This window comes from Aegilops tauschii, chromosome 5, assembly GCF_002575655.3.
Source record: "Aegilops tauschii subsp. strangulata cultivar AL8/78 chromosome 5, Aet v6.0, whole genome shotgun sequence".
Classification (NCBI taxonomy): domain Eukaryota; kingdom Viridiplantae; phylum Streptophyta; class Magnoliopsida; order Poales; family Poaceae; genus Aegilops; species Aegilops tauschii.
Genome location: NC_053039.3, coordinates 528,591,089 through 528,604,437, shown reverse-complemented (window position 1 = coordinate 528,604,437; position 13,349 = coordinate 528,591,089). Strand labels below are relative to the sequence as shown.

The following is a 13,349-nucleotide window of genomic DNA, read 5'->3' as shown; positions in this document are numbered from 1 at the left end:
CGTGCTCGAATCTCGAATCTCGGAGTAAGAAAAGAACTGATAAACCTGGATAAAATAACCGATGATATATACAGTCTTCTTTTATTGAAAATACCGCAATACATACGTTCTTTTAACACCAAAAGAGCTGGACGAAACTTTTTGTAACAACACTCTAAAACAAAACAAACTTTGGCATGCCTAGTAGAAAACTTCTTTTTGCTAGCATGCATGGAGAGTGGATCATGCATGCTATAAACATGTACGCGCGCGCGGTAAAAAAATCACTCTCTCGTAGGCACACAATTTTTAATCATTGATAGACCACTCGATCCTACTGCTAGCTTTCATCTTATTATGTCTCGTCGTTATCATAATCATCATCGTCGCCATTATCCTTAGCATCATAGCAATCCTCCTCCTCCTCCTTAGCATCATCACCAGAATCCTCCTCCTTGTAGGCAGTGGCAGATTCTGCCAACAATTCTTTTTTTGACTTTAGGAGGTCGATAAGAGCATGGAGCACGACATCAGGCTCTTCGCTCCTCATCAAGGTCTCGGCGACCTCCGCAGGCGTCACTTCCACCTCCGCCATCAGCTCCTCGATCTGTGGATACGTGGCATGGTAGTCGATGGAGTGGTAGTTGTTGACGAGAATCCTGAAGGCCTCGGTTGTGCAGTATCCCATGTGGACGTGCATGTCCATCCTGCCGGGCCGTAGAAGCGCAGGGTCGAGACGGTCCTTGTAGTTGGTCGTGAAGACGATGATCCTCTCCTCCCCGCTGGTGGACCATAGGCCGTCGATGATGTTGAGAAGCCCGGACAAGGTTACCTGCTTGTTGTTCTCGTCCTTGGTGCTAGAAGTGTTACTAGTATCATCTCGTTGTTTGAGGTCAATGGTGCAGTCGATGTCCTCGATGACGAGGACGGACTGGTTGGTCATCCCGATGAGAAGCTTCCTGAGGTCGGAGTTGCTGTGGACGCCGGTGAGCTCGAGGTCGTATATGTCGAACCTGAGGTGGTTGGCCATGGCGGCGATGAGGCTGGACTTGCCGGTGCCGGGCGGGCCGTGTAGCAGGTAGCCCCTCTTCCAGGCCTTGCCGATCTTCTTGAAGTATGCCTTTCTTTTGATGAACTTGTCGAGGTCGTCGATGACGGAGTGCTTGAGCGTGCGGTCCATGGCGACCGTGTCGAAGGTGGAGGGGTGGTTGAGGTCCATGGGAGACCAGTCGGAGCCGTCGTTCATGTAAATGGTGAGAGGCCTGTCCTTGTCCCTTATCTCCTTGGCGGTGGCGAGGATGTGGGGGACGTAGGCTTTGATGGCCTTGTCCTTGTGCTTCTTGTGGAAGGTGAGCTCGTAGTACTGCCTGCCGCCGCCGCGGCCGAGGGTGGTGGAGGAGTCGCCGGGGAGGTCGTGGGAGTGGAGGCTCCATCTGAACTCGGCGCCTTGGTAGACCTCGATCATCTCCTCGCCCTCCTCCATGCCGAGGACGAGCTTCTCGGGGTCGTCGTCGTCGTCCAAGCCGCCGCTGCTGAGGTGCAGGCGCTGCACGTCGCGGGTGGCGTTGTCGTTCTCCATGCGCGACGCGAGGTAGGTCTTGACGGAGTAGAAGACGTTGTTGGTGTAATACCCGTCGGTCTTCTCGACGACGATGGTGTGGCGCCACGCCATGCGGGACTGCAGGCCGCTGAGGCAGTAGGAGAGCAGGCTGCGCGCCTCGGGCGGGATCAGGTCGTTGGCGAGGCTGCGCACCAGCATCATGGACGCGGCGACGGACGTGGCCATGGCCATGACCTCTTTCGCCTTCTCGTAGGACGACGACGAAGGCATGGCGACTTGGCGACTAGGGTCTGAATCGATCGGTTTCTACTAGAAAAGGGCAGGCGAACCCGCGTGAATGTCTCGATCTGATTCTGATGGCGCTTCTGCTGTTTTGGGGACCTGGCTGCCACGGTGCCACTTCTTATACTAACCTGAGCCTGCCTGAGTACGTCGCAAAACTGGACTGGAATCCGACACAAACTCAATCTCTCCTAATAAACTGCGGAAACACTAACGCCCACACATATGGCACTTCTCCAACTCGCCCACACGCCTGGATCGTCGTCCAGTGCAGTTTGCACGAATCTTGACACGAAAACGTGGATTTTGTGTGCCACGTAGGACGGGGCTGGTGTGTGTGGGCGTTGGAGAGTTTGCCCACACGCCCCGCACCATGCTGTTTGCCAGCTGCGTGTGTAGGCGAACTAGTTTCTGCCCACACAGCCACCACCTAGTCCATGCGCGTGTGGGCGAACTGCTTTTCGCCCACACGACGACTCCTACGTTGTGGATGGCAACTGCAGTTACGCGAACGTGGCAACTAGGTAAACACACATGACAACTATAATTCATTGCTAGACGGCAACTGCAGTTGCGCGTACGTGGCAACCAGATAAACACACATGGCAACTATGATTAACCATACATGGCAACTATGGTTGGACCACACGTGACAACTAGGTAAACACACATGGCAACTACTGTTTGACCATATGTGGCAAGTAGTTAATCACATACGGCAACTACGGTTTGATTACACGCGGCAACTACCATAAATTAGACATGGCAACTATAGTTAACCAAAACAGATAGAGTTGCCATGCTTTTACAACTACACTTGCCATCCCGGATAACTACATCTGTCATCCCGGATGGCAACTAAATCGTCGTCCCGCAGGTACCTAACGTAGCTGCGCCAGGACGTGTGGGCATTCTTGCTTCGTGCCACACGCGCGAGGTGGAGATGAGTAGTACTTGTTGGGCGTGTGGCACGAAGTAGCTACGCCCACACGTGTGGGCAATTCTAATGTGCGCCCACACACAGTCCGTGTGGGCTGCCTCGTACTCACGCCACACACGATGTGTGGGCGGATGCATAAACTGCTGCTCACGGAACAAAAGTTTGGATTTATTTACTATCTTAATATTGACATCTGAGTTTGTGTCGATCCGAATTGGGAGACGATCGAATTGCCCAGCGGCAGAGAGCGAGAGAGAGCGAGAGCGAGCGCTTTCGCCGTGCGTCACTCCGACGCCGATGTCCACCTCCCATCCGCCGTCGGCCACTCCGGTGATGTCGGCCACCCCTTCCCTCCCCCTCACCTTCCCCTTCCCCATGGCCTCGAGTCCCAACTCTGTGGCTGCGCCATCTCGTCGTGCGGGGGAGCGGCCGGTGGTGTCTGGGCTCGGCATCTCCTCGTGCTCGGAGTCGTCGGGTGCCGGGGGCGGACATGAGGTCTCGTCGGGGACGCGGCGCGTCGTGGGCTTGGGCGCCGGTCCTGTGGCTGTGGGCGCGAGGACGAGCGGTCACCGGCAGGTGGCGCCCTGGGCTCCGGCCCCGCCGTCCAAGAAGACCTTGTGGAGGCAGCGCCATGACCGAGATCTGCAGGCCCTGCAGCAGCGCCCCCGTCCTCCTTCGTCTTCCCCGCGCCGTGAGATGTCCCCGGACATGGAAGGGCTCTGTTTCCGATGCCTTCGTGAGGGCCACTTCCGGCATGACTGCACCAACCCCATCGTTTGCATCAGATGTGGCGAGGAGGGGCAGGGCACCAGGGGCTGCAAGCGGCCTCGCAGTCCTTCTTCAGAAGCGGAGCTTCGTCGTCAAGCGGTGGCCATGGTGGCGAGGCGCACTTCCCGGGTGGCATCTCCCCCAAGCAACTCGCTTCCGCCGCCGCCGCTCCCCCCGACGGCCCCGGCGCAGGCGTGGCCGCGGCTTGGCGCGCAGCATCTCCCTCCCACGGCCCCTAGGCTACAGATGCAGATGGACTCGGCCATGGGGCCGTCGGAGTTGTGCGTCGTTCGTCGTACTCCGCCTATGGATGACCTGGAGAGGCACTTACAGCTAGCCATGGTGGTGTACGCGGGTGGAGCTCGGAGGGCGATGTCGCCGAAGTTCATGATTGAGGCGATTCAGGACAAGGTGGGGGTTCCGCCAGAGAGGATGTCGATCCATCGCCACCGGCCGGAGGATTTCCTCGTCGTCTTCGCGCGGGCGGAAGACATGAACAGGGTGAGCGCCATGCCTGTGATGGAGCATAGGGGAGTTCGGTTGTACTTCAGGCAGTGGATCCGGCAGGCCCAGGCTGTTCATGCGGCCATGCAGTTCAAGGTCAAGATTGTGATGGAGGGGATCCCGCCCCATGCCTGGGAGCGGGAGGTGGCAGAGACATTGCTGGGGTCGTCGTGCCTAGTGGACATGATTGGACCAGAGACGAGCTCCCGGTCGGACCTCTCGGCGTTCAGGCTGACTGCGTGGTCGGCGCAGCCAGAGGAGATCCCGTCGCTGCGGTGGCTGGTCGTGCCGGAGCCAGGTTTGAGGTCGCCGTTGATGGAGCCGACGCTCTTGCAATATAAAGTGTTGATTGACGTCGACGAGATATCTGACTACACTGCAGCCGATGAGCCTCTGTTCTTGAGATCGTCTTCCGGAAGTGACCTGAGTGGGCTGCCTGATGATCCGAGTGCCTCGGGCATGGGTGGAGGCAGAGGAGCCACCACAGTTCGCAGAGACTGGCGCTTCGGAGTGCGGGACGAGAGGGGAAGAGGCGGAGCCGGCAGTGGTCTTGTCCATGGCGGCGGAGCAGGTGCGGTGTCGGCCGCCGTGGTGATGACCGGAGAAGGGCAGGAGTGGAAGTTACCCCACATGCAGCTGACGCCTGAGGGCCCACCTTGCAGGTTTGGGACAATGCATGACCGGATCTCCATTAGAACATCTGCTTTTGACCGTTTGACTGGACCACCACTGACGCTGCCAACGGAGCCGCTCGTGCAGGAACAAAGTTTGAATGATGGGGTGGGGCGAGCGGAACGGAGTGGCGCGGACGGAACACAGAGTGCAGCAATCATTGCGCCCGCCAGCCAGGCTATGACCGTTGTACAGGTGGAGGCGGATCGACAAATGGGGCCGGAGGGGACAAACACGGAAAAAGAGGCGGGCCAGGCAGTGGATGGATCAGTGGATAACGCAATGGAAGTAGCTTTGAGGACTGTGCGGTCGGTGGCTAGATGTGAGACCCCCACCAGTGATATCGGTGGGGCCGAGGTTGCTGATCCAAAGGAGCCGGTGCCATTGGGCGGGCGCGCGGATTCGGTTGGGTTGGTGGTGGCTCCCACGGGCAGGACAACACCTGTCTTGGTGGACGCGCCAGCCTATCCTCTCGCAGCGGGGATGGCCCAGGCATCGATGCTGAGGGATCAGGACAAGCAAGGGGCAGGATCGGAGGAGGAAAAGGACAACGCTGGGGAGGTGGCCAACGCAAGTGGGACCGTGCAACAGGAGTTCGGGGAATCTGCGCCAGCGCGGCCACCAATGAGCGCTGCATGCTTGGCCACGCATGATGGGACGTCCCCATGCACGGGCGGCGAGCACGTAAACTCACCTTTGGCGCCAGAAAACCCGGAGCTTCAAGCTTTGGTCCTGCATAATTGCACAGAGGAAATAGCGGGCATGTCCGCGCAGGAGGCCGTGGCATACAACAAGCTGAAAGGGTTCTGCTCCAACATCATCAAGAAGTTGGCGCCTCCATTGCTTAAGGAAGTGCAAGCAGCCAAGCTCTGGCCGGACGCGACGCCATTCACCCCCAAGCATACAACACGGGCAACGAAGAAGTCCACTGCGAGTCGCACCAAGGACAGCCCGACAGAGAATGTCCTGTTACACGCACTTGGGTTGGTGCCGGAAGATATAGTGGCGGATGATGGGATGGTGCACGAGCTGCAGGCTCTGTTTGACTCGCCTTTGCGTGAGCAGCACATACGGATCATCGCGGGGTTGTTTGGCAAGGCTGTGCTGGCACATACTGACGTGGAGGAGCGGAACACAGTGGTGTTGTGCTCGCATTAGCGTGCCAGCACGGGTGGTTGGTGTATGTTCCTTTGATGGATATACACCTGCAGGTGTTGTGCTGGAATGTGAGGGGCCTCAACAATCCAGCCAAAAGGAAGGCCGTTCGGGAGTTTGTGGAAACGGTTAAGGTGAACCTAGTTTGCTTTCAGGAAACAAAAATGGATGTAAGGGACCAATATGTTGTAATGCAATGCTTGGGGCCATCGTTTTATGGTTTCGCGTATGTGCCGGCGGTGGATACTTGTGGTGGTATTCTCTTGGCGTGGGATAGCTCGGTGCTACAGGTGGATAACATCATGCTCAATACTAGCTTTCTCACAGGCAGGGTGCATGCCAAGCTGGGGGACCCTTGGTGGATCACTGTGGTGTATGGGCCACAAGGAGATGAGAGGAAAACTCAGTTCTTACATGAGATCAAGGATTGGCGTGTGGGGTGTCCGGGACCTTGGATGTTACTTGGTGATTTCAACATGATCAATAGGGCCACGGACAAAAACAACTCCAACGTACACAGAAGGATGATGGGTCGTTTTTGAGACTTTGTGGATGATCATGAGCTAAAAGAGATGTACATGCAGGTGTGACGCCCGGATAATCAAGCTACAGTAACCCTCTGCTAATGATGCCATGTCACTACGATTACTGTTCTTAAACTCACGTTGGTTCGAAACCGGTTCAAATTCAAATCTAAAACAAAATCGAAAATAAAAGTTTTCAGATGTCAAATATAAAATGTTCACAATATTCTTTAAATTCACCCGATCATTGTCATGTTGGAGCCAACCTCGTTTGGATTCACACAGTGTCCCTAAAAATTTATTCAGTGGACCAACAACCAATTATTTGAGCTTTTCAATTTCTAAAAATAGTTAAACAATCTCAAACGGTTTGAAACCTTTTGTGCAGCCCCAGGGTGTTTCCCTGTATTTGTGTGACACATTTCATATTAAACAAAAATCAATTGCTATCTAAACTAAATAGGAAACAGTAACAGTTTTTGTTACAGGAATGTAAAATAGAAAAATGGCACTATGCACTTAAGGCCTAGCAATGCACAGACCTTGGCCCAGCCCAACAACCCCCCTCTGTATCTCCTTCCTACTGCTCACAGGAGCACGTTGGACGCCTGTGCGCCGTCCATGGCGCGGCTAGCGCACGCGTCCGTCATCCGGCGACCCTCCTCGCGGGTTAAGAGCATCCCCAACCCCCCGGACAAACCCTAACCCACTTGCCCCTCTCCCCCTTGGTTCCTCCCCTTCCCCACAGCCCGCAACCGAGCTGCCGTGGCCATGGTCGTCGTCGTCGTCATGGCCACCGACTTCCCCGGCGCCTGAAAAGATGTCCGGAGCTGCGCCATGGACGTCTCCTTCGACTAGTGTTACATCGCCGGGATCGACGCGTCTTCCTCGCCTATGACCGCCACTGCCCCGCGCCCGATCTACCTCACCGGAGCTCCTCCGCCACGCCGGCCGCGTCCTGCGCTCCCCCCGTGAGCTCCTCTCCCCATTCCCCCTATTTGCCCCTCGATTTGGTCGCCGTAGGTCGCCGTTCCACCGTCGTGGCCGCTTGCTCCCGTTGAGGCCGCCATGGCCTGAGCTCCGCGCTCACCCGCACGCGTATGACTGTCCGTGTCCAGTCCCGCGCGCCCCGCGCCTGCCCTCATGTGCCCAGCCGCGCCCGGCGCACCCCTGCCCGTCCGCCCGTTGCCGCTCACGCGCGCCCGTGCTGACTGCTGCTCGTGCTGCTCTATTGCTGCTCCTTCTACTGCTCCCGCTCGCTGCTCTTGATGCATTCTGCTGCTGCCGCTACTTGGCCGCAACTGCGTCTGCTCCCTGCTCCTTGTAACGCTGCTGCTTGCTGTTGCTGAATGCCTACTGCTGTTGCTGCTATATGTACTGCTCATGCCGCTGCTGTTGCTGGTTGGCATGGCCGTGAGTGTGTGTTCCTGTGTGTGCACGGCTGTGCCACGGCCGGCCCTTATTTAATTAGTCTAGGCTTAGTTAGAAGTACTACTAGTTTAGTGCTAAGTTAATCTAGTAGTAGATGACATGTGGCCCCTTCTATATTAGTTTAGTTACTTTTATTAGTACATATGACATGTGGGCCCCGTTTGACTCTGTTGACCAGTCAACAATTGACTGGTCAAGTGTTGACTGGGCTGTTGACTTGACCCCCTGGCCCCACTTGTCATACACAGTGGCTAGTTGCTGCTGTGTACAAAAAGTAATTGCACTGTTTATTTTCGGATTAAATAATTACAGTAATTATAGGAAATGATTAAAACTTTGAAAATTAATAGAAAATAAACCGTAAGTCAGATGAAAATACTTTGTACATGAAAGTTGCTCAGAACGACGAGACGAATCCGGATACGTAGCCCGTTCGTCCGCCACACATCCCTAACCTATCGAACTCGCAACTTCCCCCCTTCGTTTCATCTGTCCGAAAACGCGAAACACCGGGAATACTTTCCCGGATGTTCCCCACTTCACTGGTACAACCTCCCACCGCGTTAGGGCACACCTAGCACCGCGCTTTGTCATGTCATGCATCGTCATGCATTTGTTTGCATTATATTTATTGTTTCTTCCCCCTCTTCTCTCGCTAGACACCGAGACCGACGCCGCTGCTACCCAGTACGACTACGGAGTTGACGACCCCTCCTTCTTGCCAGAGCAATCAGGCAAGCCCCCCCTTGATCATCAGATATTGCCTATTCTTCTCTATACTGCTTGCATTAGAGTAGTGTAGCATGTTACTGCTTTCCGTTAATCCTATCCTGATGCATAGCCTGTCCTTGCTACTACTGTTGTTACCTTTACCTGCAATCCTACATGCTTAGTATAGGATGCTAGTGTTCCATCAGTGGCCCTACATTCTTGTCCGTCTGCCATGCTATGCTACTGGGCCGTGATCACTTTGGGAGGTGATCACGGGTATATACTATATACTTTATATACATGACACATGTGGTGACTAAAGTCGGGTCAGCTCGTTGAGTACCCGCAAGTGATTCTGATGAGGGGGCTGAAAGGACAGGTGGCTCCATCCTGGTAGAGGTGGGCCTGGGTTCCTGACGGCCCTCGACTGTTACTTTGTGGCGGAGCGACAGGGCAGGTTGAGACCACCTAGGAGAGAGGTGGGCCTGGCCCTGGTCGGCGTTCGCGGATACTTAACACGCTTAACGAGATCTTGGTATTTGATCTGAGTCTGGCCATTTGGTCTATACGCACTAACCAACTACGCGGGAACAGTTATGGGCACTCGGCGTCGTGGTATCAGCCGAAGCTCTTTTTGACGTCAGCGACGGAGCGGCGCGCGCCGGATTGGACTGGAACGCCTGCTAGGCTAGGTCTGCTTCCGGCCGCCCTCGCAACGTGCAGGTGTGCAATGGGCGATGGGCCCAGACCCCTGCGCCATAGGATTTAGACCGGCGTGCTGACCTCTCTGTTGAGCCTAGGTGGGGCTGCGACGTGTTGATCTTCCGAGGCCGGGCATGACCCAGGAAAGTGTGTCCGGCCAAATGGGATCGAGCGTGTTGGGTTATGTGGTGCACCCCTGCAGGGAAGTTTATTTATTCGAATAGCCGTGTCCCTCGGTAAAAGGACGACCCGGAGTTGTACCTTGACCTTATGACAACTAGAACTGGATACTTAATAAAACACACCCTTCCAAGTGCCAGATATAACTCGGTGGTCGCTCTCTAACAGGGCGACGAGGAGAGGATCGCCGGGTAGGATTATACTATGCGATGCTACTCGGAGGACTTCAATCTACTCTCTTCTACATGCTGCAAGACGGAGGCTGCCAGAAGCGTAGTCTTTGACAGGATTAGCTATCCCCCTCTTATTTCGGCATTCTGCAGTTCAGTCCACCGATATGGCCCTTTTATACATATACCCATGCATATGTAGTGTAGCTCCTTGCTTGCGAGTACTTTGGATGAGTACTCACGGTTGTTTTTCTCCCTCTTTTCCTCCTTTCTCTTCTACCTGGTTGTCGCAACCAGATGCCGGAGCCCAGGAGCCAGACGCCACCGTCGACGACGACTCCTACTACTCTGGAGGTGCCTACTACTACGTGCAGGCCACTGACGACGACCAGGGGTAGTTTAGGACGATCCCAGGCAGGAGGCCTGTGCCTCTTTCGATCTGTATCCCAGTTTGTGTTAGCCTTCTTAAGGCAAACTTGTTTAACTTATGTCTGTACTCAGATATTGTTGCTTCCGCTGACTCGTCTATGATCGAGCACTTGTATTCGAGCCCTCGAGGCCCCTGGCTTGTATTATGATGCTTGTATGACTTATTTTATTTTAGAGTTGTGTTGTGATATCTTCCCGTGAGTCCCTGATCTTGATCGTACACGTTTGCGTGTATGATTAGTGTACGATTGAATCGGGGGCGTCACAGCAGGACAGGAGATACACGTGGTCCAACGAGAGGGATTCACCCACTTTGACTAAAATCGATAGGGTCTTCACGACCATGGATTGGGAGCTTGATAACACTGAGTACATCCTTCAGGCACTATCTACAGGTGTATCGGATCATGCGCCATTGCTGCTCACTACTAGTGCCAGCTTTTGCACCAAGCGGTGTTTTCGGTTCGAGATGTTTTGGACCAAGATTGAAGGGTTTGAGGATGCGGTAAAAGAAGCTTGGAAGTGCAACGATGAGATTGTTGACCCGTACAAGAGACTAGATGCCCTGCTAAGGAACACCGCGAGCTACTTGCAGGCTTGGGGGCAAAAAAAGGTGGGCAACGTAAAGATGCTGATGAGGGTGGCAAGTTGGGTGATACATAGGCTTAACATTGCCCAAGAGGGGAGGGTGCTGGAAAGAAGGGAGATGTGGCTGCGTCGTAGCTTAAAAAACCTCCTAGGTCTGGCTGCGTTGGAGCAAACTATTGATCGTCAAAGATCTAGAATGAAGTGGCTAAGGGAGGGAGATGCCAACACCAAACTTTTCCAGGCTTTTGCTAATGGGCGACGACCGAAGAACTTCATTACACATATCAAAAGAGAGGAGGCCATTATTTCGGATCAGGAGCAAAATGAGGAGGCTTTCTTCCAGGCTTACGAGAGGCTTATCGGGCAGGAGCAGGCTAGAGAGCATACCTTGGACCTGCAGTTCCTGGGGGTGCAGAGCCATGATCTTAGGGAGTTGGAGGAAATTATCACCGAGGAGGAAGTTTGGGCAGTCATTAAAGAGCTCCCCCCTGACCGCGCCCCAGGACCGGACGGGTACGTTGCGGCCTTCTACCAAAGAGCCTGGTCAATCATCAAGAATGATGTAATGGCTGTAATGCTGAAGCTTTATGTTGGAGATGGTAGAGGATTTGGGAAATTGAATAAAGCACATATTATTCTCATCCCCAAGAAGCCGGATGCGGAGGAGATTTGGGACTTTCGGCCTATCAGCTTGACTCATAGCATGCCCAAGTTGTTTTCCAAAGTTCTTGCTAACCGGCTCCGAAAGCAGATGCATATGATCGTCGAAGCCAATCAATCAGCTTTCATCAAGGGCAGGCACCTTCAAAATAATTTCCTCCTCGTAAGACAAGTAGCCAGGAAGATCCATGCAAGGAGGAGGGCCGGTGTGTTCCTGAAACTTGATATCTCACGGGCTTTTGACTCCCTGTCATGGCCATTCCTCTTCGAGGTCATGACTCCGAAAGGATTTGGTTCGCGTTGGAAGACTTGGGTGGCAATCTTACTGCAATCCGCAACCACCAAGGTGAGTGGGTTGCGTCAGGGAGACCCTATCTCACCGCTACTCTTCATCATCGCAATGGATGCTCTGACAAACTCATTCAGTGAGCCATGGAGGTTGGCGTGCTTAGCTCCTTCCCTGGTATCACGGCCATGCAAAGAATCTCCATCTACGCTGATGACGTGGCCTTGTTCATTAAACCTACTGCCTGTCGTGGAATTGTCACGGCAGTTGTCCTCGAGCTAGGACTTAGTCGTGGAGCCATCGCAGCTAGGAAACTTGAAGGGGTTATGCGGGACAAGGAACACGAGGGTTTATACTGGTTCGGCCCCTTACGGTGAAGGTAAAGCCTACGTCCAGTTCGAGGTGTTATTGATTAGGGTTACGATCTCCAGGGAGCTAAACAGCTATGCCCGGCTCTCGGAGAGATTGTCGTCCCCAAACCGCTGCCGGGTCGTCCCTTTATATAGGGAGGCTGACGCCCAGCAGCCCTTAGAGTCCCGGCCGGCTCATAAGAGTGTCCGGCTCGGGCTCTAAAACAATACTTGCCTTACACTACAAGTCTACTATAACAATGATTGTAACTACGGGCTTTAAGCCATATCCGGGTCTCAGCCCATCTCTAGCCCATTATCCTGAAACTTAGCTCTGGGCTTCTGGTAATGATCCTTGGAGTAACCCGGCCCTCCTGGCGGGTGACCCCCAGGTCTATATCCTCAACATTAGGCCCCAGATTGACTTGAGCCGGCTCGTGTCAATCTTCAGCTCCGCAGTCAGAAAAAATCTCCGGCTTATCATTCATGTGAAGGTCATAACCCGGAGTGACGTCATCCTCTGGACTCCGGGTAATCCGCCGTGACGTCATCCTCCACTAAGTCCGTTTTTTGCTCCGCCAGATCCGCAACGGATCTTTGCCTTTACTGACCTTCCGAGAATCGAGGCGCCGTGAGGGGGGAGATAACCACGCCGTGGCCTCCTCAAATCCCGCGCCCGCTTATGACTCGGCCTTATAAATAGGCCGGCCCGGCACTCTCTTCTTCACATTCTTCTTCTTCTTCCTCGCACTGCCGTTCCTCTGCCCGAGCTTCTGCCGCCGCCGCCATCGCACCCCTGGTCTTCCTCAACCCGGCCGCTGCATCAACCTGACTCGGACCAGATAACGTCGGCGACCTCCGCTCTTCTCCAGCTCCGGTGAGTCCCCTCTGCCTTACTAGCATAGATCTAGGACAGAGTTCATCTGTGTTCTTCATGTTCATCACTGTTACCGCAAGTTTCGGTAACCCCTGTAGCCACTGCCCCCGTTGATCCTTAGGCTTGTGTAGAACCACCGCGGTAGATATCTGAGGTTCATTTCTTCTGCAAGAACACCTCTTTTTAATGCATAAGGACTGGGTTCCATCTCAAGAACCTCCCCTGCTTCTGTTTTTTAGGTCTAGAAAACTTTCTCCGCTCCGACTACTTTGATCCAAAAAAAGTTACTGTAATATGTGAAATCTGTTTACCACACTTAGTAAAAACTGCAGTCCTTGAATCTTAGCGGCTTATATTTCCGACTTAGAGAAAACACGCACCGTAGAACTTTCTGGTTTAAAGAGAATCATGCTCTGTAGTATCTTTCGACTTAACCGCAGTAAGCCGTAGACGACCAACTTATCCTAAAAGCCCCGACGGCTTAGATAACCCATCGTATCAATACATACCATTAGTCCCCTTCATAAGCCGTCATTGTAACTTGAATGATATACTCCGGCTTATAATTAACCCGGACACT

The 13,349-nt window shown here is 54.0% G+C and overlaps 1 protein-coding gene across 1 annotated transcript; it reads right to left on the bottom strand.

Moving 5' to 3' along the window:
* Positions 1–334: 334 nt before the first annotated feature.
* LOC109738210 (AAA-ATPase At3g50940-like) lies at positions 335–1,771 on the bottom strand. The gene has a single exon (XM_020297309.2). It carries the CDS (start codon positions 1,769–1,771, stop codon positions 335–337), a length of 1,437 nt encoding a protein of 478 aa, XP_020152898.2.
* Positions 1,772–13,349: the final 11,578 nt, after the last annotated feature.